Source organism: Festucalex cinctus, chromosome 5 (assembly GCF_051991245.1).
Source record: "Festucalex cinctus isolate MCC-2025b chromosome 5, RoL_Fcin_1.0, whole genome shotgun sequence".
Taxonomy (NCBI): domain Eukaryota; kingdom Metazoa; phylum Chordata; class Actinopteri; order Syngnathiformes; family Syngnathidae; genus Festucalex; species Festucalex cinctus.
In genome coordinates this window covers 18,332,048-18,351,909 of record NC_135415.1, presented here as the reverse complement: position 1 = coordinate 18,351,909, position 19,862 = coordinate 18,332,048, and the positions used below count along the sequence as shown (strand labels likewise).

The window sequence follows — 19,862 nt, the reverse complement described above, 5'->3', positions numbered from 1 at the left end:
CAAGGAGCAGACTGTGTTTATATCAGGTCCAGCAATCAGTTGTACATTTCATCTTAAACTGGTAAAATCGAAGGAAAATCATGAATTAGCTACTCCCATTTGGATATTTAAAAAATTAAGAATTTACCTTCAATATAGGCGCACACATTGTAAAGCAGTGTTAATTGTAGATTTGAGTAAATAACTAAATAACTAGCACCTTGTTTTTAGATATTGCTTATCTGTGTTTTCCTTTGAAAAGAAATTGTGAAAATCTATCATAGAGTATTTTCCATTTGTTTTTAATTGAATTTATAAAACATAGCACAAAACGTACCACTGCTTACTCACCAACTTTGAGATGGTTGCTTTCAGACCATGAACAAGATCCATGCTGTCCTCTAGTGGCGTTTCTTTGTAATACAGATATTTAATATTTCATTACCGAACTAAAGTTCATAAACAGGTAAACATTTGCCACTAAAAATATCTATTGACTTTATTTACACATCTGAGTCATCTTCAATAGGCCAACACACATCTGAAGACACACTACAGATCCCGACATAATGCGTACTTCATCATAAAAAAGATGCAATTTGAGACTAACCGCCCTTCCAGAATCTGACATAAGTGTGCTACTTTTAGAATCATATTGCGGAAATATTGTATGACATCTGTTTGATATCCGGATACTCAACCATGGTAAAGGTGAAGTCTTATGTTTGCGTGTAGCGTACAATTTCATTGAGGTCATATCCTGTCACGGCGAAGGCGTAGCCATCTCCGTCGCAGAACTTGGCGCCGCAGATTTGTGTGTCTGTCACACACTCATTGTGTAGATGAGCAACCTAAGAGGAAATAAAAGACATTTATAGAGAGAAAATGCACTAAAAAGTAGAAAACGAACTGTGCGTTGGGCTTACCTCCACACTGTTGCTTTCTGGGGTTACTGTCAGGTGCCACACCCTAACAAAAGAATCTTCAGCAGCAGACAGGAGCTAAGGAGCACAACACAAACATAAATCACACATGTTGGATTACTATACACCAATCAGCGTTTCTTTCCTAAACTGACCAGCCCAGAAAAAGGAGCAATGTCCAGTGAGTAGATCCAACGGGCGTGTGCGTTGACCTCTGCGTGCAGAATTCCCGTCACGGCCTCGTACAGCCGGATCTGGCCTGTTCCGTAACCTGCCACCACTGTACCTTTCCACAGCTTCACGGAAGAGCAGCTCATACTGACAGGAAGATGGAGGATCATTGCAGTGAGGAAACAAAAAGCGGCAATTACATTAGAGGATTGAGTGATAAGGAAGAGAAGACGGAGGAAACGGATCAGGTAATGATGCAAAATGATGTACGCAAGAGGATGAGGATATCGGAAAGGTACTAATGTATGGATGTAGATGACCACACTCGATCCCACAGCAATCATAAATGAAAACAAAACCGTTTGTTACTCTACGAATTCTTACTCAAATCCACTAATCTTGTTGAGGAGCTGAAACTCTTCCCCAGATTTCCACACACACAAGGTGCCGCCGTCATCAGCACTGACCAGGTCGGCGATACACTCCTGAGGAAAGAAGGACAGTCGCAAAATAGAAGGAGATCATGTCATTGAATGACTGATCGATATTTCTACTACTTTTCAAGCACATTTACACGAAAAGAAAAGCCTTCATGATCAAGAAACAAAAACAGCCATGGACAATCAGGAAGAAGGATCCATTAAGTTTTACTTGACTTATTTTAATTTTTATTTATATGGTCTTGAACATACTTTCTCTTTGCCATCACATAACTTCATAATGTGGTGGTCACTGATAGCTTTATGTGGGGGCATCATACATGAGAATTGTGCAAGTTTTGCAAGATAACATGAATTCATACTGCCAGCACAAGTACAGTACATCCAAGTATGCAATCCCACACCACTGTGTAGCTAAATAAAGTATGTGGCATACTGTATCAGAGACATCTCACAATAAAGTACAATAAGCAATATGATATTTTACAATAATACCTGACTGCCTGAGCATTCTTGGGCCAAGTCAGTGATGGGCTCCTTGTGCTCCTCCAGCACCTCAGACAGGGTGATATTACTGCCTTTACTGGGAACATCAAAAACCAGGATTCCACAAGAGGACAGACCTGCAATGCCAGGAAGACACAAGAGACCATTGAATTTCATCCATCCATCCATTTTCTATACCGTTTGTCCTCAGTAGGTTTAGTGGGTGAGTTTGAGCCGATCCAGGTTGATTTAGGGGGACATGTGGCATACACGCTGAACTGGCTGCCAATCAATCACAGATTACATATTTCTGGAATGTGGGAGCAAGTCAGAGTACCTGTAGTCCACCGGACTGAGAATGAATTCTGTAAGTTACAATATTAAGGTTAGCTCAAAAGAAACGTGTTTCACTCTGTACTTACCCACACATATGTAATTCTCCCACACAGCAGCGATCCCCCGAGCAAACACAGCTTGAGCTGGGGACAAAGCACACATTTCCGACACATAATAGAGGCGACAGTTAAAAAAAAAACAAAAAAAAAACATTTGAAGATCTTTTATTGGCTCACTTACGCTAGGCATGTGTACCTAATGAAATGTCTTATAAGTGGAATAGCTTTTTTGTAGGTTTATGTTACCTGTTGGTATTTCAGGAGTATCCAATGCATGCCAGTACACCATGATGGAGCCATCTGATTCATACATCTTGAAAGGAAAACACAAAGATTCTGTTACAAGACGTGACGATGTTTTTATTCACGTCTAGTCAATAATGTCTCACCTGGATGCCTTTCTGTGAAGTGACTACCAGCAGATCACGAGAGGGCAAAACACAAAATGCAGCCTTTTGCCAGAAAACACAAATACCAAACGTTGAATCTCCTGTCAAGTCCAAATATAATGCTCATTCTGCAAAGATCCTTATTGCTGCACACAGCCTGACCTGCATGATGAGCGATGGACTAGTTGCGACGTTGGGCTCCTTGGACAGCAGCTGACGGTGGGAGTAATTGAGGCCGTCCCACGACGTGCTGACCATATTGACCACATTGGCGTGGACCACCGTGAAGTAGGTGAGGCGCCGTGGGGCGATACGCAGCACGCTCAGGTTGTTGTACAACGCGGACGCGCTGTTCTTAATCTGAATGTTTTTCTCTTTGTGATACATCGAAAGGCTTGATTCAGTATCATTTACTGGTCTGAAAATGTGTCAGCCTAATCGTGTTCCTTCTTCAAAAAGAATGGACCGTTACATAAAAACGTTCTGCCTGGTATTTAGCATTAGCAGCTAGGCTAACTAGGATGCTGTTAGCAAGCCAACCTGCTACTACGCAGTCAAATAATTAAAAAAAATAACGTCGTCATTGTGTTGTGAAATTTCCATACGATCACTTGCCAATTATGCAATAATTACTGGTCCCCGTCATTACTATCTATTAGAGTTGACTTGAAGCAAGCGTTAATCTCGATGGGATTTCCTCGGCGTCTACCGAAGCCATAGAGACAAATGTGTGACGTCAAACCACGTGCTCAGTTGCCAGGCAACCGTTGCCTACATCCGGAAGTTGAGGCAAAGAAGTCGAAAACGATTACAAAAAAGAAGATAAAAACAGCAACTTCAAGACAAAGTGAGTCGATTAATTAAAGGTATGTTTGTTTGTTAATGTATTTTGAGTGAGAAAACGATGTAAATAAAATAATGAACATCCACACAATAACGATATGTTAGTGTCTCTGATTTTTATACCCACAACTGTTGGATGGATACATAGATGAAAGAAAAATACATTTTCGTCCACCCAAACAAATACACGTACCCTCAAATCAACCACAAATGACTCATAATCTGTCTGCACTGCACACTTTACGTAGAATGAATTAACTTTACGGATCTTGCACAAATGTATAATTTACACGACAGCGCATTATGACAAAGACGCAAAGGTTCACAATATATGTGGTATATTGATAATGACTATAATACTGAGTGCAAACCCTTAAAATCCAAAGCTCAGCGCATGCTAACTTGTTGCACGACTCGTTGCGGTTTTAAAAATCGCCACGAGAGTGTGCTACTCCTTACCCTATGATCCAAAATAGTGCTTTATCATAACGTATATACACAGTGCCACTATGAAGTAACTACATGTGTACAACCAAATACAATAGTGTTTTTTTGTTTGTTTTGTTTTTAACAATAGTAATGTTTATTTTGCAGTTTTTTCAAGACATAATCATTGACTACATTATGTTGAGCATTGTTTCTGATGTTTTCCCCCTTATATATAGCTTTAAAAAAAAAAAAAAAAAGGTAACCAGACACTACCAAGATGTCCCGCTCTACATCTAAAGCCCAAGCTGACAAGGGTAAGGCACCTGCTCGAGTGTCCCCGCTACCGTCCCATGAGCCGGAAGAGGAAGACATTATCCCCGGATGTCTGACTCAGAGCCAGTGGATGGAAATGTTAGTCCAAGAAGAGGCAGAGGATGTAATAGGGGAAATAATGGCTGATCTGATGACCAGTGTCATGGAAGGCTGTTACAAGGTCCACATTGAAAGACAGGTAAAGCATCCACCCATTTGTCCATTTTATATAGCGCTTGTCAAGGTCATGGGTGAGCTGGAGCCGACCCCAGTTGACTTGGGCAAGAGGCAGAAGCCCACACTGGACTAGTCGCCAGTCACAGGGCACATAGACAAACAATCATATACACTTACATTCACACAATACAGTCTTCCTTTAACCTCACATGCATTTTTGGGGGGAATGCGATAGGATCAGAGATCAATCAATGAAATGGAATTACTTTTTTATTTTTTTTTCAGCTACCATCTTTCACTGCATACTGGGCCATGGATTACTTTGTACAGACTGTGGAGCAGAAACTCATGTGCCGAGATAGATGGGAAGATGCAATGGAATTGGCCGCAACAGAAGACTCAGAACCAGTACCTATCAATCCAGATGTCTGGGCGGAAGGATGTTTTCCTGTTATACATGGAGCACCTCCATCTGAGCCTGTGTCACCACAGGTACATTTGACAGTCTCTTCTATAACTCTCGTCTTCTAACATACTGGAACCTCAGAAGTGAAACACCCCCAAAGTGGTACAATTGGAAATTTAACCGACCAAATCTGGAAATGTGTGAGTCAAAAGCAAAACCTGCAGAGTCATTTTTACTTTGAGTTTTAATAGTTGTCTTCTAGTGTGGTTAACACCTATTTATACTTGTATGATAGTTAACAGTATTTTAAGTTAATAATTTTATTATGATTGTGATGACAGCCTGAGCATGGAACAGTTGAATTCACTTCCAATTATTTCGTACTAGAAAATGGTTTCAAACTTTGAACAAGTAGTGTCAACAAATTGTGTGCATGTGTATGTTCGAGTCTTACAAATTCTCCTTTAATGTTAATAATTTCAAATTAATGTCACACTTTCTATACACAGATCAACCAGGAAGCTGATATTTGCGAGGAGGTTGAACCAGCACATCCTGAAGAAAACCACCAAAATAGTCCCACACCCCATACCAGCATGTCCTCCGAGCAATCTGAAGGGAAAGTAAGTCCTAGCAGGCATGTCGGTGACAAGATTTGCAAAGAACCAAGTCCTTGTCCCAAACAAAAGACTTCCACCAAGAAAAAACAAAAAGCTTCTTTACCTCCAAAGTTTACCGAAAGTACTGTCTTGCCACCTGTGTCTTGTGCAGCCGAAAACATTTCTGGTTCAAAACATATAACCACATCATCGCAACAACCAAAGGAGAAACAAACTATACCTAAGCTTGCCTCTTTGCCTCGACACTGGATCACTCCTCAGTATGAGATTGACAAGTGCACAAAATCTAGCGTCAAAAAATCAGGTGGACAACCCAAACCAGCGCCTGTGTCTAGTAATCTTCTGACTGGTATGATGGGAACTTCTTGGAGTCCTGCAAACAGAGATCATCACTCAGACAGATTGTCTCCTATTAAGGATGAGAATATGATGGCAAGAGCTTTGAGGATGGACACCATAGATTTGGCCAAAGGTGTTTCTCTAAGGGATCCCCAGAGAACACAAATAGGTCCAGTCCCATTCAAATCACAACCCCACTCTGCCAATGGGGCCAAGCTAAGGCCAATAAACAGTGAGTCTGTAAAATCAACTTTTCCTGTGGATCAGTTGACGACAAAACGATCACCCAAGGTTACCCAATTGTTGCCGTCTGACAAATTTAAGTTTTGACTTAAAAGTAACAAATTATTTGCTCAAACTTTGGATAATTTCACTTTCTTCCTCTTTGAGCAATAAAATGGCTTTTTGTTTGTTTGTTAGTTTTTTTTGCATACATTCTGTTGCGTTTTGTTTTGCTGAAACAAAGGAAACACGTCCCAAAGTTTGGGCACAGAAAGAGACATGAAATCAATGCAGTGCATTGGAGTCCACTATGGAACCCGCTGAATGAGCGCACCACCTCTAATTCTATCGTCGAAGTATTCTGCTATGCATATATGACTCATATGAGTATAATTAAAGAGAACGTTACCAATAAAATTATAAAACTCAAATGTGTTTGTGTCTTATTTTGTATTATTATCAGTAAACCCAATATTTTGGTGTGACGTTTCAACCTAACTTGAGGACGAACCGGAAGTTCCAGCCCTGGACCAATCATCATTCACGTCTTCCCTCTGTAGACCAATCGGATAATGTGTTGCCAACAAGCATGCTCGAGTGACCCTTGCACATGTGAGAGTGTTGGTGTGTCTATCGCAGTTTCTATAAAACCAAAAGAAATTAAAGATTTAACTCTACTTTTTCGTCTGGAATAGACATGAAGAAAAAGCGGGTAACTGCTGAGTCAGTCGAGGTAAGCTCACATTTTATTTTCATGACTAAATGTCAACAGGCGCCCCTCGACACATGGGAGATGTACTGTACTATATCGAGAGGCTGCAAACATGCAGTCCTGCAAACACGTTGAGAAAAGTAGCCACACCTCTTTGCTGCTTTTGAATTTTTACAATATATCGTTCCTTTAGGCATTACAAAGAAGTGTGCAGTTTAACAAGAAACATGGTGAATGCTTTTGGAATTTGCGATTACTTAACATTTTTAGGCCAACACAGACAGTTTCTGAAGCGATGTTTACAGCATGTTTTTTTGTATGTGTGTCACTAGATGATTCCAGAAAAAGTGACCAATAACGTGGAGAAGGACAAAAATGAACCTCCTATTAAAGTGAAAAAGAGCAACTCTGAGGATGTGAAATACCACCGGGTGAAGTTGTCCAGAAGCGACCTGTACAGACCCCCAACAGTGGAGGAGCTCAACCAGCTGAAAGAAGCAGAAAGTTTATTTCACTGCAGCTTGCTTAAAATGCAGGTGAGACTTCTGAGTTTTGACTCAACAATTTAAATGTGATGGGAAAGACATCCACTAAATCATCTTGTGTTCTATATTATCACCATTAACAGATGGAGGAACTGCTGAAAGAAGTTGCCCTCAGCGAACGCAGGAAACAGCAAATAGATACTTTTGTTGAGACAGTCACCAAACTCCTGAGGGCTGTACCTCATTCACTCGAGGTGGAGGTGCGTATTACTTTTCATAAAGTGGTTTTCTGTGTAAGATTACAAAATTCCACAAATTTGGAAAACATTTCCTTGAGAATTAACAGATATCTGTGGAAATAAACTATGAATTTACAAATTTAGGGTTTGTCGTCTTAGTAACACATCAATGACTACATAATCATAATGTTTATTTTTTATTATTTTTATGTTTAAGGTGAATGACCTGTCATGGTTGTCCAGTGATGTGAAGGTTCCCATCCTCCTGTTACCAAAAACACAAAAGGGAAAGTTCCACATGGCGCCTCCAACCTCTATTGATCTGATTGGCAGTTACCCGTTGGGAACCTGCACAAAACCACGTGTTGTAGTGGACCTGACTGTCACAATCCCAGCTGTAAGTCACACTTTTAAGAGTAGAGCAGCAGTACAGCTGAGCCAGTTGTTTTAAATGTTTGAGAATGGCGGGACACACGCATGAATTATTTTTTTTTTTAGGATATCCTTCACCCCAAAGACTTCTTAAACCAAAGGTATCCCAGGAAAAGAGCCATATACCTGGCAGGTCTAGCTCAGTATCTGACAGCTTCTTCAGACATTGGAGCCATGTCCTTCTCTTGCCTTCATGGTAATCGACTTCGACCTGTTCTGCTGCTGAGTTCTCCAGGTAGGCTATTAATTTACATCTCATAATGTAGCGTTTCATTCCAGAACACGAGCCACCGACTTGTTTGAGTTAAAAGGGAGTGTTTCTCATAGGAGATAATGCAATTGGTAATAAACGTTCCCAGAGTCAAAGGTCAAAATTATTCACTGTTCACATATTATTCACGGTATATGGGAACCTTAGTTTTCGACGTCCCAACATACAACGTTTCGAGTTTACAAAAACTTGATCAGCGGCATATGAATATGTGTTCAGGCAGCACAAGTAGGCCTGCCCAGTTAACGCCATTCTCACTGGCTTTTATTTAATTTCACAATACAGTCTTCCCTCGCTATAACGCGGTTCACTTTTCGCGGTCTCGCTATATCGCAGATTTTTTTTTTAAGTGCAATTTTGCATATTTTTTTTTACAGTAATATACCCATTTTATAAAATTTATGAAGGTTTGAACATTGTCAATGTTTGAACAAGAGAGAAATGTGAGAACATGTAAATGCCTCAATGAGAAAAGTGTATAAATTGTGCGGTCGGGGATTTTAGAGCCTTAAAACATTTATAAGAGTTGTAAAACATAAAGCTAACTACTTCGCGGATTTCATTTATTGTGGGTATTTTTTGGAACCTAACCCCAGCGGAAAACGAGGGAACACTGTATATTAATTGTGAGTTTTATACTGTCTTAGCATAAATCACTGATGATAGACTAGACTTGCACACAATTACAGGTCATGTGGTCGTCCTAAGAACAGAACTCTGGTAAAACCGAAGAACCCTTGAACATGCCATTTTTAAGTCAGTGTATGTGTGTATGCCTCAGTATATGTAAAATATTTGATCCATTTTGTGATATCCTTTAGGTAAAGACTTGACAGTCCGGCTTCATGCGTGTCCACCTCCGGGATTTTTCAAGCCCAGGCGCTTTCACCCTAAGATGAACAACATCCGGACAGCCTGGTACACTGAGGCGAACAGCACACAATCCGGTGAGACTTGTGACTTATTACTGGATATTATTTTCACAGTCGACACATGCAGACAAACTGTCTTTTGTCTTTTTTTTTTTTTTATTTATTTCCCGCAGAGATCAATGAGCCTCCCACTCCACATTACAACAGCTCCCTTCTGGGTGATCTGCTGCCCAGGGCCCACTTTCAGTTTCTCTCTGCTGTCAGTGCTCAGTGTACTGCTTTTCCTGACGGGGTGGCTTTGCTCAAAGTCTGGCTCCGTCAGCGAGAGCTTGACCAGGTGCGTTCACGACTGAGTCCATATGGGTGATTGACGTTATCACACTGCGCAGGTGTAATGTTTCACCTTGCGCCAAGTGTTTGGATTTTTTTATGGTTAGTGGTAAGCAAGTTTGTCTCACAGTTCTAAGTTTCAGGGTTAAAATCTGGAGGTCAAATATTCATTACTAATCTAATCTCATGTTTAGTGTTGTTCCGATACGATACTGGTATCGGCAGAGGTGCCGATACTGCATTAAAACATTGGTATCGGTGAGTACTCACAAGTAACATGCCGATACCATTAATTCCAGCACTAATATAGGATTTTGGATCTTATGTCTTCCTCGTGCACAACATTCACTGATATGTGACATGCTCACTGCATGCCAATCTAAGATATCCTATTGGCCCTTGAAAGCTCTGAACCAGTGGCAGGACCGCTTTTTCATGTTGAGGGACAAAAAACCTTAGGTATCGGTATCGGCCGATACTGCAAAGTTGGGTATGGGAATCGGTATTGGGGGCCAAAAAACGTTATCGGAACAACACTACTCATTTTCATCCAATCGTGCTGTTCTTTTGTATGTATTTAAGGGCACTGGGTGTTTTAATGGCTTTCTGGCCTCCATGCTCTTGGCGTACCTTCTGACCATGCACAGAATCAGCAACACCATGACTGCCTATCAGCTGCTGCGGAACACCTTAAACTTTCTGGGTATGTTGACAGAAACCTTTTAACGCAAAGTTACAATCAGAATGTACAGTGAGATTTTAGCGCTGGTTCAACTTCTTTTTATCGAACTCCCAGCAACGACAGACCTGACGTTGAACGGAATCAGCTTGGCCAAAGATCCCGACTCGACAGCAGTGAGTGATCGAAATTAAACACAAAAACATTCAAACCTTTCACAGCACTCATGTATGATCATTTACCCTTCACACTTATTAATAATGTCCTTATCTTTTTGTCCCACAGCCATCACTGGCAGACTTTCACGATGCATTCCAGGTTGTATTCATTGATCCGTCTGGACACCTCAACATGTGTGCTGACATGACGGCTTGCACCTACAAGCAGGTACACTTTGTACTTTAAAAGTAATCTTTGTTCAAGGGGTCTATGTTTTAACCACTTGAAACAATTCTCTCAGCTGCAGCATGAGGCCTCGCTATCCATGCAGTTCTGGGATGACCCCACTGTGGATGGATTCCACAGCCTCCTCATGACCCCTAAACCTATGATAAGGACCAGCGACCACATCTTCCAGTATGGCTGTCCATCAAAAGTTAAAATACCGTTTGATCATCTCTGTTGAAACTCCCATGTTGAGTTTGGATTCTCTTCATGTCCTACTCAGATTGTATGAACTTGTCAAGCTGCAGTCCAGCTGTAAGAAGCTGAACCTCCTCAGTGAGCTGATGGACCAGAGTGGAAACTATGTGCACACGGTGCTCCCGTTTCTACTCTCGCTGCTTCAGAGAGGATTTGGCCAAAGGATCAGCCTCCTCACCCATTCGCTTTGCCCAGAACCTGAGGTGGGTTACTCAGTATTCAAAATGCATAGATTAATAGATGCTTAACATGTGCTTGAATACATGATGAAATTATCATAATCCTCAGTGCATTCAAAATTTGAAGAAAACTTGAATAAACACAGCACCTGAACTACAGTAGGTATCCTCTGTGGAGAAAAGAACCATTTTACTGTGAACAAAGCTCATTTTTAGTTTGCAAAGCGCAGAGTCAATTATGGCATATTTAATTCCATGCAGGCAACGTAGTTTAAATTACCAGTCAATCACCATGTGAATGTAATGTTCTGATTGACCGGCAATCACGAAACAGAAAATGGATGAGTGGATTATAAATGTAAGCTATTATTTTTATTATTTTGTGCAGTGGTCGCTGGAGAGCGAACCTCCAAAGTACAAAGCCCAGCCACCTCTCACCTTTGGATTGTTGTTGCGGCCTGAGTTGGCAACGTCTGTTTTGGAACGAGGACCTCCGGCAGACGGTCCAAAGGTATCTTTGCCCTCTTTAGTAATTGACACGTTCACATGTTTAAAGTAAACATTTCTAATTATTCCAGTAACTCATTTACATTTCTTGGTGTTTGAAGTGATTGGCTTACCGCACACCGTGGCATTAAATTGGACTTGGAATGAATTTGCAGAGCTTGTGTGTCAGGGATGTTTATGCTTTAAAGCGAATCCCATGTGGTGTTTCTTTCTATTAGGCTGCTGAGTTCCGACAGCTTTGGGGCACTCGCTCGGAGCTCCGTCGTTTTCAGGACGGCGCCATCACTGAGGCCGTCCTGTGGGAAGGAGAAAGCATGTGCCAGAAACGACTGGTACCGCAACAGATCATCACACACCTACTACAGCTGTATGTACTCTATTTTTACAGACCGTTAATTTGAACTGATATTCAAGCAGTTGTTAGTTAGTTTTGCAGCTCATTGGTCAGGTAGTTTGTAATTCAGTGTAATATTGCAAGAGGAGCTTGTGACCCTCCCACCATCAGTGACTTCTGACTTTTCAAGTGTTCTAATGGAATAACAGGGGAAAAATCTATCCCACATAAGCTGCATACTTATATCAAAACAAAAAAAAAGTGGAATTTCCTGTATGGACTTAACACGTGGCACACTTTTTGTCCATAAAGTCAGAGTTGTTAGGCATGTTTCATCATACCAATGTGACTTCAATTTCTTCACAAATCTCTTCTTCGTTTTCTCTGCAGTTGGTAAACAAGTTAGGTGATGTTGTTTCTGACTGTCACAATAGTAATAAGCGTCACTCCTTCTAAATGTATTATTTTTCCCAACAGCCATGCAGACATCCCTGAGTCTTGTGTGCGGCATGTTGGGGCAATTGTTGACGACGTCATCAAAATTGGAAGTCAGGTAAAAAATACTTTTATATTTGCTACTTAATTTTTAATATTAAATGATTTTAACTTGCTATTGTTACATATACTTATAGCTTCAAATAAATAAATATGGGGATGCTTTTCTTAATGTTAATGTTGGGGGTTGTCATTGATCATATCAAACTGCAGAAATTAAAACTTTTCTACAGCGCTAAACATGCACAATTTGTGTTTCAAATCAATCAAGTGTACCTCATGTTATTTGTTTTCCCTCGCATTGTCAATAGGTGCCGAGTACTGGAGAGGAGGAAAGTTTGCTTGTGGTTCGGTCCTATGACGACCTGAGCCGAAAACTTTGGAAACTGGAGGGTCTTCCACTGGCCATTACATCAGTGCAAGGAGCCCATTCATCACTCAGATACACACAGGTAAACTCCTATTATGAGGAATGCATACCACAATACAATTACCGTAGGAATAAGTACAGTGCAATGTTATTGATAGCTTTTAGAATGGTTTTGATATTAAATTCACAACCTGTGCTCTCTAGGTTTTTCCTCCTGTGCCACTGAAGTTTGACTACTCCTTCTTTGACAAACAAAAGGCTTTCCAACTGCTTCTACCAAAGGAGGACAAACCTTGCCCAGCTTATGTGAACCCCATCACAGGTTAGTATGTAAGCCAAGCAAATGTTTGTTGTGGTTTAAATTAACCATATAACTCTGTTTTAAACACGATGTAAGATATTTTCAACAACATTTACATGATCCTATTGTCACCACTGTCACCTAATGGCCACAATGTATGATTAATGTTTTGGTAACCTGCAGTGATCTGTCACATGGAGGGCAGTGGAAAGTGGCCTCACAACCGCGTCGCTATCCGCCACATCCGAGCCGCCTTCCACATCCGCCTGGGACAGTTACTCAAGACTCGGCATAAATACACATGCAAACCCTGTGCCACACACTTGGATGTCTGGAAGGTGCTTTTTATTTGTTAGGAAAGGAACAGGCATTTGTGCAATATCATATTGAACTTGACTGGAAGTTTGCAGCATCTCTTCAATAATTTGTCTGTTCCAGGACGGCTTTGTGTTCCGCATCCAGGTGGCATACCATCGAGAGCCCCAGGTGCTGAGGGAGCGAGTGAGTCCTGAGGGACTGCTGGTTGTCAGGGACAATGAGGAGGCTCAAAGCCTGGAGATGAGCACCATACACAAGCCTCTACTAACCAGCACGCTGCACGGGTAAAACATGGTTTCCAGTCTCCCACTCTGTCATCTGTCCTCTTGATCACTGTGGCCTTAAAATAAAACCTCCTGATTTAAATAGCTTTTTTTTTTTTTAAACCACTTACCAAAAAACAAATGGCAAAAGTTCGTGCTTAATAATGTTTTATTGCATTTGGGTGTGGTGCTCGGTCTACAGCAGCCTTAAATTGACTCGGTTAAGTCCTAAATTTGCTGGGATATATGCTCAGACATAACTTAAGCCTACAAGCGGTCGAGAAGATGGATGTTTACTTGTTCTCCTTGTTTTCAGTCTCCAGCAGCAACACCCATGTTTTGGAGCAGTGTGTCGCCTGGCCAAACGTTGGCTCGGAGCCCAGCTCTTTAGTGAAGCTATCACAGAGGACACGGCGGACCTCCTGGTGGCTTCCCTCTTCCTACAGCCTGCGCCATTCACCCCTCCTGGGTAACATTTTCTCAAATAAACTTTCTACCCCATGAGCCTTGTATTTGTGTTTCGTTGCCCTTCTTTTTTTTTCTTTTTTTCTTGCTATGTCGGTCATGTGAATGTATTTTCCCTGTCCTCCTCAGTTCTCCTCAGGTGGGCTTCCTCCGCTTCCTTCATCTGCTCTCCTCCTTTGACTGGAGGAACAACCCGCTGGTTGTCAACCTCAACAAGCAGCTCACAGGCAGGCACACTCACACATTCCCGTGCAAAATAAACAGTTGCTGACCTCTTTTTATTTATACATCTGACATACTTTGACATCCTGCTCGTCGCCGTTGCTAAGTTGTGATTGTTGTGCGATTCTCCTCACGTGTAGCGGCCGACTACACAGAGATCAAGAATGACTTCATGGCCTCCAGGGAGTTCCTACCAGTCATGTTTATAGCAACGCCTAAGGACAAAAATGTTTCAATGTGGACCAAGCAAGCCCCCACAGTACAGGTCAGTGGGCCAACAAAAAAAAAAAAAAAAAAAGTGGAACCTACACTTAATCTGCACAAATCATTTATTAAATGAAACATAAATATTTCCGCACTATAAAACTATATAAAAAAAGTTTAGAGATTTATAGCTACAATAACAAACAGTCAATTGAATACATGATAAGTTAAAGTGAGCTGTAAGCTTAAGATGCTTTTTAGAGGTTATATATCCAAAGTGATAAGATCATAAACACCGATGTAAGAAAGAATTGCATGTTCTGGGCAGGGAGCAATCGCACAGCTTCCCAATCCTGGAGCCTCTCCTCAGTGCACACTGGTCTCCTGGATCACACTGTAGAAAAAGAAAGTGTATAATATAGCCAGACTTTCATGATAGTATTGTGTTACTTTGAGGTATTCTCTAACAAATCACATACCATGGGCAGGTGTCCGTGTTTTTTTCGGAGAGCTGAAAGTTGATTTTTCTGAAGTCTATCCAAAACTTCATGTAAATCATTGATCTGGTAACATCAATTTAGCATTTTAGAATGTATCAAACAGCAAACTCAAACAGTGCCAACAATACTTCCATGCACGACGAGAGCTCTTAAGCAGTGTGCTCACCAATTGCTTTTCGTTGCCATCCATGGTCATAAAATATCGTAAATGTCTCGCGTTGTATTCCTCCGTCTGAACCACAGCGTCGACGTAAAAGTTTTTGGTGATGCACACCAACGTGCAGAAAAGGTACACACCGCAACTTCTCATGATGCAGAGCTGACCCAGATAAATTTTGCGTGCTCCACCTCACTCTTCCCCACAACATTACAGGGAGGCTCCAAGCAGCCTCCTCTTATAAGGGGGCCGGAGGGCAGGGAACTTTGTGTTTGGTCACGTTCCTCTCTGAGGTGGTGTTTTGTGGTGGTCAGTATTACATTTCATCAATTCACAACAAAAATAAATAAAAATTGACTTGGGAGCAAGTTTAAGGGGGTGGGGGTGGGGGGGACGGGGGGCTAAGGAAGAAACTTAAAACAGCCTCTGGGTTTAGATGAGGAGACAGAGGAGAGAGGGACCGAGAGCAGAACGAGAAAAAGATCCTTTCACTTGATTGGATGCTTTGGATCGTATGAAGGGGGGGGTAACTAAAAATTGCTTGACAATATCTCAACATTTTTAAAAGTGAAGACAATTTGGAGTTTTGATATTTTAGCAATAAACGTGAAGTTGATGCACATCTTTTTTTATTTGTATTTTTTCACGGTCCACAAAAAATAATGCGGCGGGCCGGATCTGGTCCCCGAGTCTTGAGTTTGACAGTTCAGGCCAAGCATATTTATAGCTTGCCTGCCTTTTGATTCAGCTCACTGCGTGCCAGCAGTGTCTGCTGTAGTGGAGATATTCTCATCTGTCACTAGTTCAGGTCCGTGTGTTAGCCTGAACACTTAAGGCCTAGAGGAAGGATGGTAATAAATTCACTGAGGCACATGTGTTTTATTTCCTCCTCTACTCAATTTCTCAGAATACAATTCCTCTCTCTCTTTGAGCATACATGTGCACGTGTGGTTTTCTAGGAGGGAGAAAATACGCATGTGAGAGACACAAATGTAAATACAGTCAACAAGACTTGTATTATGCTCTTATTCTGAAAGACAGAGCGCACCACTTTTGGCACAACAGGTAATGGCTAATGTTAGCAGTGCTAACACGCCTCACTTTGTCATTGATGTGCACACCTGAAAGCAATTTATAATACTTTACAAGAGACACCGTGAATTCCCTGACCATGCACATGCCACGTGAATTGGACCCCACCAGTAACTAATATACAAATGAACTTGACTGTAATAAATGCTAAACCTAAATGACTAGACATTTTCCTCCAACAGTGGACCTCTTTTTACATGCTCACTTAACTGAAAACTTGAGATTTAAAAAAAATATATATTTTGTATCATAAACTGTATGACAATAAGGAGCTTTTGAATATAGTTTGTGTTGTTGTTAACTTAGCCCCAAGCACAAATTGGGTCACCCCATCTTCAAATGCTTACGCGTTTCCTTTCACTAGACAAGTTGAAACAAATTAGGAAATCTTTGATCAGAGTTTATTCATCCTGGGATGTTTGTAGGAATCACCTGTCTGTCTCAACTTGAGTATTCAAGCGTAAACACTTAACAACTCAGATGTCTTTCTTGTATGTGAATTTCCTCAGATGCTGCAGCGTGTTGTGATGGTGGCTGCTGAGAGTCTCAAAGTTCTGGAACATCAACTGATGGATAACAGTCAGATCCAAGATGTCAGGGTTAGTTGTGGGGAAAAAGCAATAACACTCACTCACACTGAAGAAATGATGTTGTAATGCGTGCGTTTCAATGCGCAGGTGGTCATGCGTCCTCCTCTGGAGGCTTACGACATACTGATCCACCTGAACCCCAAGCAGGTTCCGCTCCTCTGCCAGGCAGTGGACCCTCCCGCTGTCAACTTCAGCAGGGGTGTGATCACCGGCAACGTGATCCCCTCGGGGGGGAGGATGCCCGTCACCGACTATAACCCTGTGACTCTCTACCTGGCAGAGCTGCGGGTGAGTGTCATTTTGTCATCTTTGAAGTTGATGTTCCGAGAAGGGAGCGGAATGCAAAGCTGAGCTCTGGTAACTTTCCAGCGGCTTCCTGCCAGCAAACTGAAGTGCAAACAATAAAAATGCACATGAAACCAAATAAGAGCATTTGCATGTAAACTTTATGGAAACAATTTAAATTCTCCTTCACTTTTCCTTGCCAGTAAATTAAAGGGTACACTGTGCTCCTGAGTCCTTATACATTATGTGCACATTTACTAAAATAACATTTAAACCATTCGGATTGAATTGTTTAAAGATTACATAGCTTATTCCAATTAAATTGTTCCAAAGGGTATAATGTTGATAACTTGTTACTTTGTCATTGAAATTAACTCAGACTTTTTATTGTTATGTCCATCATAATCATCATCATCATATTTAGGACGCATTCGGAGACCTGGCCCTTTTCTTCTGTGACCCCTATGGAGGATGTGTCATCGCCGTTTTATGGAAGCCAAAAGCCTTCGCCCCTCTGCCCTTCAAGGTAAAACACTCTTTACTCAGAAGCAACAAGGCTTATCCAGTCTTCTATGTTTGGCAAGCGACTCATTTTAACCGATGAAGAACTGTGTATTAAGTTGGATTTTGTTTATGCGCCACACCCCAAGAGACTCTTCACTGTGTTTGCGCACCCAAAGAAATGTCTCTTTTGAAGATGGTGGTCATTTTCACATTTGCATTTTTTTGCTGAATTTTTCATGAAATGTTCTTTTTGCAATTTAGAAATTAGACTGATAAACCATTTAGATCAGCAGAAATTCAATCATTCCTGCTCTCTTAACATAGCCAAAAAAAGATGACTACAGCAGACAACAAACATTTCTTCTGTCCACTTCCTGTAGACGTCCCAGATGTCTGCCAGAAGAGTGGAGGTAGCTGGCGACGAAGCAAAGACGCTTCCCAATGTGGAAGCTATCCTAGAGGACTTCAAAATCATTGGAAAAGATTTGGTCAAATCTGTGGAGGCCAGGACTGAAAGATGGTCATTTTAGTTCCACATTAGTTTTCAACACAATTTGCTTAGGAAAACACAACAAAGTAAACTTGAATTCTTAATGTTTTAATTAAAAAATAAAATAAAAGAAAATGTTTATCATGTTGAAGCACGTCTAGTAAATATACAGACTTTTTTTCTATTCCATCTTATCTTTCGTTCTACCAACTTAACCAGCAGTTTGCCTTTACTTGTTCCTATTCATTACTGAAACAAAGCATGGTTGATATTTCTCAACACTGGATAGCAATGTGATGCAACAGTACCATGGTATGAATGTAGAAATTCAGAGATGACATCAAATTTGTATTTCAAAAGTCACTGACGCAGTGGTTCGTGGAAGTGGCGTGGGTTCAGTTCCAATGACAGCTGGGATTTGCCCCAGCTCACCTTTGACCCCAATGAGAAGAACCGGTGTAGAAAAATGAATGGTTTCCTAAAGTAAAATTAAGAATATCTGATGACAAAGGTGTACGTCTGTGGCTGGTTGGCGACAAGTCTGTGGTGTACCCTGCTTGTCGCCCAGTCGACTGATGTAACACCCTAATGAAGACAATCGTTATAGAAAATGAATGAATGCACAAAGGTGTGCATCGGACGAGCGTAAGCATGACTTTCTCCAGCTGGTTGGCACAGTTTTTGGCATTTTGGTGTAAGATTTCACCTGAAAATCTTGTGCAGGTTGGTGAAAGGGCAACATAATTTTAGATGCTGAGGGTTTGATGTAGCAGCTGTGAATATCAAGTGAAAGATCATGACCCGGATCTGTGGTTTTATTGCTGCTCTGAAAACACCTTCCTGTTGCTTCTATTCTGTGGCTGTCAGGTCTTCAAAACGGGTGAGTACGTTTTACTTACTATGCTTTTGATAGTTGAGGTAAAGTTTGTTCAAAAGAAAGATGCAAGTTTTATGAATGATGTTACATTCCTGTACAGATCCTTGGCGTATTTCTGACATTAACAGCAGACAGATTGTCTGCTTATGCAGATCATTAATTGCGCAACACCGTCAACAGCATGTCAGGAGCATTTCTTGTCATGCTGACACACTGGGATGTCATGGGGTGTGAAAGCAGGTACAGCTGTTGACAGATGAAGTGCGTTTTGACTACAGCAGCTCTGCTTAATTATAGGGAAAGTGGAAATGTACTAGACAAGCTTTGTGTTCGCGAGTGAACACATCAACAATGCTATAAAATTTTGTGACGATAGTTGAGTTGCACATTGCATGATCTTGATTTTTGTCTGGGGCAACAATGCACAATGTGTTAATGCAAACTGTGTGTATGGGGTGACGGGGTGTTTAAAAAAAAAAAAAAAAAAAAAAACATGGAGTGAGTGTTGCAACTTTTGTTATACCGAGAAGCAGATGTGTCACGGGAACGAAAGCATTGGTGTCTGCTGATGCCGTTACTCACTAAATAAAGTTGTTTCACGCACTTTGTTGCCATTAAAAATTTGCTACGCAAACTGTCTACGTTTCCTGAAGCCATGCCAGCTTCACTTTTTTTTTTTTTTTTTTTTTAAATCACAATGGAAACATCTGGTACTCCCCAACTAAAGACAAACATCTGGTTGGCACATACTGTATTTATTGCCCTCAATAATTTGAAACTGTTTTCAGCAAAACAACCAACACCTAGGCAGGCATTCTACAATTGTGCTTTTCAAAATAGTTGTGGTCACAAGCATTGTTTTCACTCTCAAACTTCCTCTTGTACTCGTTGAGCCAAATTATTCCTGGAAAAGAAC

At 41.1% G+C, this 19,862-nt stretch overlaps 3 protein-coding genes across 6 annotated transcripts; 2 read left to right on the top strand and 1 right to left on the bottom strand.

Moving 5' to 3' along the window:
* Positions 1–265: 265 nt before the first annotated feature.
* wdr54 (WD repeat domain 54) lies at positions 266–3,553 on the bottom strand. The gene is made up of 9 exons (XM_077522749.1): positions 2,946–3,553; positions 2,784–2,846; positions 2,641–2,707; positions 2,422–2,478; positions 2,009–2,136; positions 1,458–1,558; positions 1,058–1,220; positions 906–980; positions 266–830 (listed from the first exon to the last, which is right to left on the bottom strand). Exons 1-9 carry the CDS (start codon positions 3,168–3,170, stop codon positions 699–701), a joined length of 1,011 nt encoding a protein of 336 aa, XP_077378875.1. The 5' UTR covers positions 3,171–3,553; the 3' UTR covers positions 266–698.
* Positions 2,827–6,562, top strand: c20h2orf81 (chromosome 20 C2orf81 homolog). 3 transcript variants are annotated; one of them, XM_077522748.1, is made up of 4 exons: positions 2,827–3,630; positions 4,292–4,566; positions 4,830–5,036; positions 5,460–6,562. In XM_077522748.1, the coding sequence occupies exons 2-4, from the start codon at positions 4,333–4,335 to the stop codon at positions 6,237–6,239; spliced, it is 1,221 nt and encodes a 406-aa protein (XP_077378874.1). In that variant the 5' UTR covers positions 2,827–3,630; positions 4,292–4,332; the 3' UTR covers positions 6,240–6,562. The 3 variants fall into 3 exon arrangements, with proteins under 3 accessions (XP_077378874.1, XP_077378872.1, XP_077378873.1); XM_077522746.1 differs by having other exon boundaries at positions 2,827–3,649; XM_077522747.1 differs by having other exon boundaries at positions 2,827–4,566.
* A 130-nt stretch (positions 6,563–6,692) lies between these two features.
* On the top strand, positions 6,693–19,580 carry nol6 (nucleolar protein 6 (RNA-associated)). 2 transcript variants are annotated; one of them, XM_077522106.1, is made up of 26 exons: positions 6,693–6,864; positions 7,176–7,379; positions 7,472–7,588; positions 7,785–7,964; positions 8,066–8,234; positions 9,092–9,217; positions 9,316–9,479; positions 10,055–10,175; positions 10,269–10,327; positions 10,437–10,538; positions 10,612–10,727; positions 10,819–10,996; positions 11,361–11,483; positions 11,698–11,846; positions 12,291–12,366; positions 12,620–12,760; positions 12,883–13,000; positions 13,163–13,317; positions 13,418–13,581; positions 13,877–14,029; positions 14,155–14,252; positions 14,388–14,512; positions 16,710–16,799; positions 16,878–17,078; positions 17,500–17,601; positions 17,960–19,580. In XM_077522106.1, exons 1-26 carry the CDS (start codon positions 6,829–6,831, stop codon positions 18,107–18,109), a joined length of 3,417 nt encoding a protein of 1,138 aa, XP_077378232.1. In that variant the 5' UTR covers positions 6,693–6,828; the 3' UTR covers positions 18,110–19,580. The 2 variants fall into 2 exon arrangements, with proteins under 2 accessions (XP_077378232.1, XP_077378233.1); XM_077522107.1 differs by lacking the exon at positions 6,693–6,864 and adding an exon at positions 6,927–7,073.
* The last annotated feature ends 282 nt before the right edge of the window (positions 19,581–19,862 follow it).

Excerpts from the sequence above, each read along its gene's own strand:
- nol6 (XM_077522106.1), top strand. The coding sequence starts at position 6,829 with ATGAAGAAAAAGCGGGTAACTGCTGAGTCAGTCGAG. Across the intron at positions 7,965-8,065 it reads TGACTGTCACAATCCCAGCT|GATATCCTTCACCCCAAAGA; the intron begins GTAAGTCACACT and ends TTTTTTTTTTAG. Across the intron at positions 13,318-13,417 it reads CACACTTGGATGTCTGGAAG|GACGGCTTTGTGTTCCGCAT; the intron begins GTGCTTTTTATT and ends TGTCTGTTCCAG.
- wdr54 (XM_077522749.1), bottom strand. The coding sequence starts at position 3,170 with ATGTATCACAAAGAGAAAAACATTCAGATTAAGAACAGCGCGTCCGCG. Across the intron at positions 2,708-2,783 it reads CTTCACAGAAAGGCATCCAG|ATGTATGAATCAGATGGCTC; the intron begins GTGAGACATTAT and ends TTTCCTTTCAAG. Across the intron at positions 1,559-2,008 it reads AAGAATGCTCAGGCAGTCAG|GAGTGTATCGCCGACCTGGT; the intron begins GTATTATTGTAA and ends TTCTTTCCTCAG.
- c20h2orf81 (XM_077522748.1), top strand. The coding sequence starts at position 4,333 with ATGTCCCGCTCTACATCTAAAGCCCAAGCTGACAAGGGTAAGGCACCT. Across the intron at positions 4,567-4,829 it reads AGGTCCACATTGAAAGACAG|CTACCATCTTTCACTGCATA; the intron begins GTAAAGCATCCA and ends TTTTTTTTTCAG. Across the intron at positions 5,037-5,459 it reads CTGAGCCTGTGTCACCACAG|ATCAACCAGGAAGCTGATAT; the intron begins GTACATTTGACA and ends TTCTATACACAG.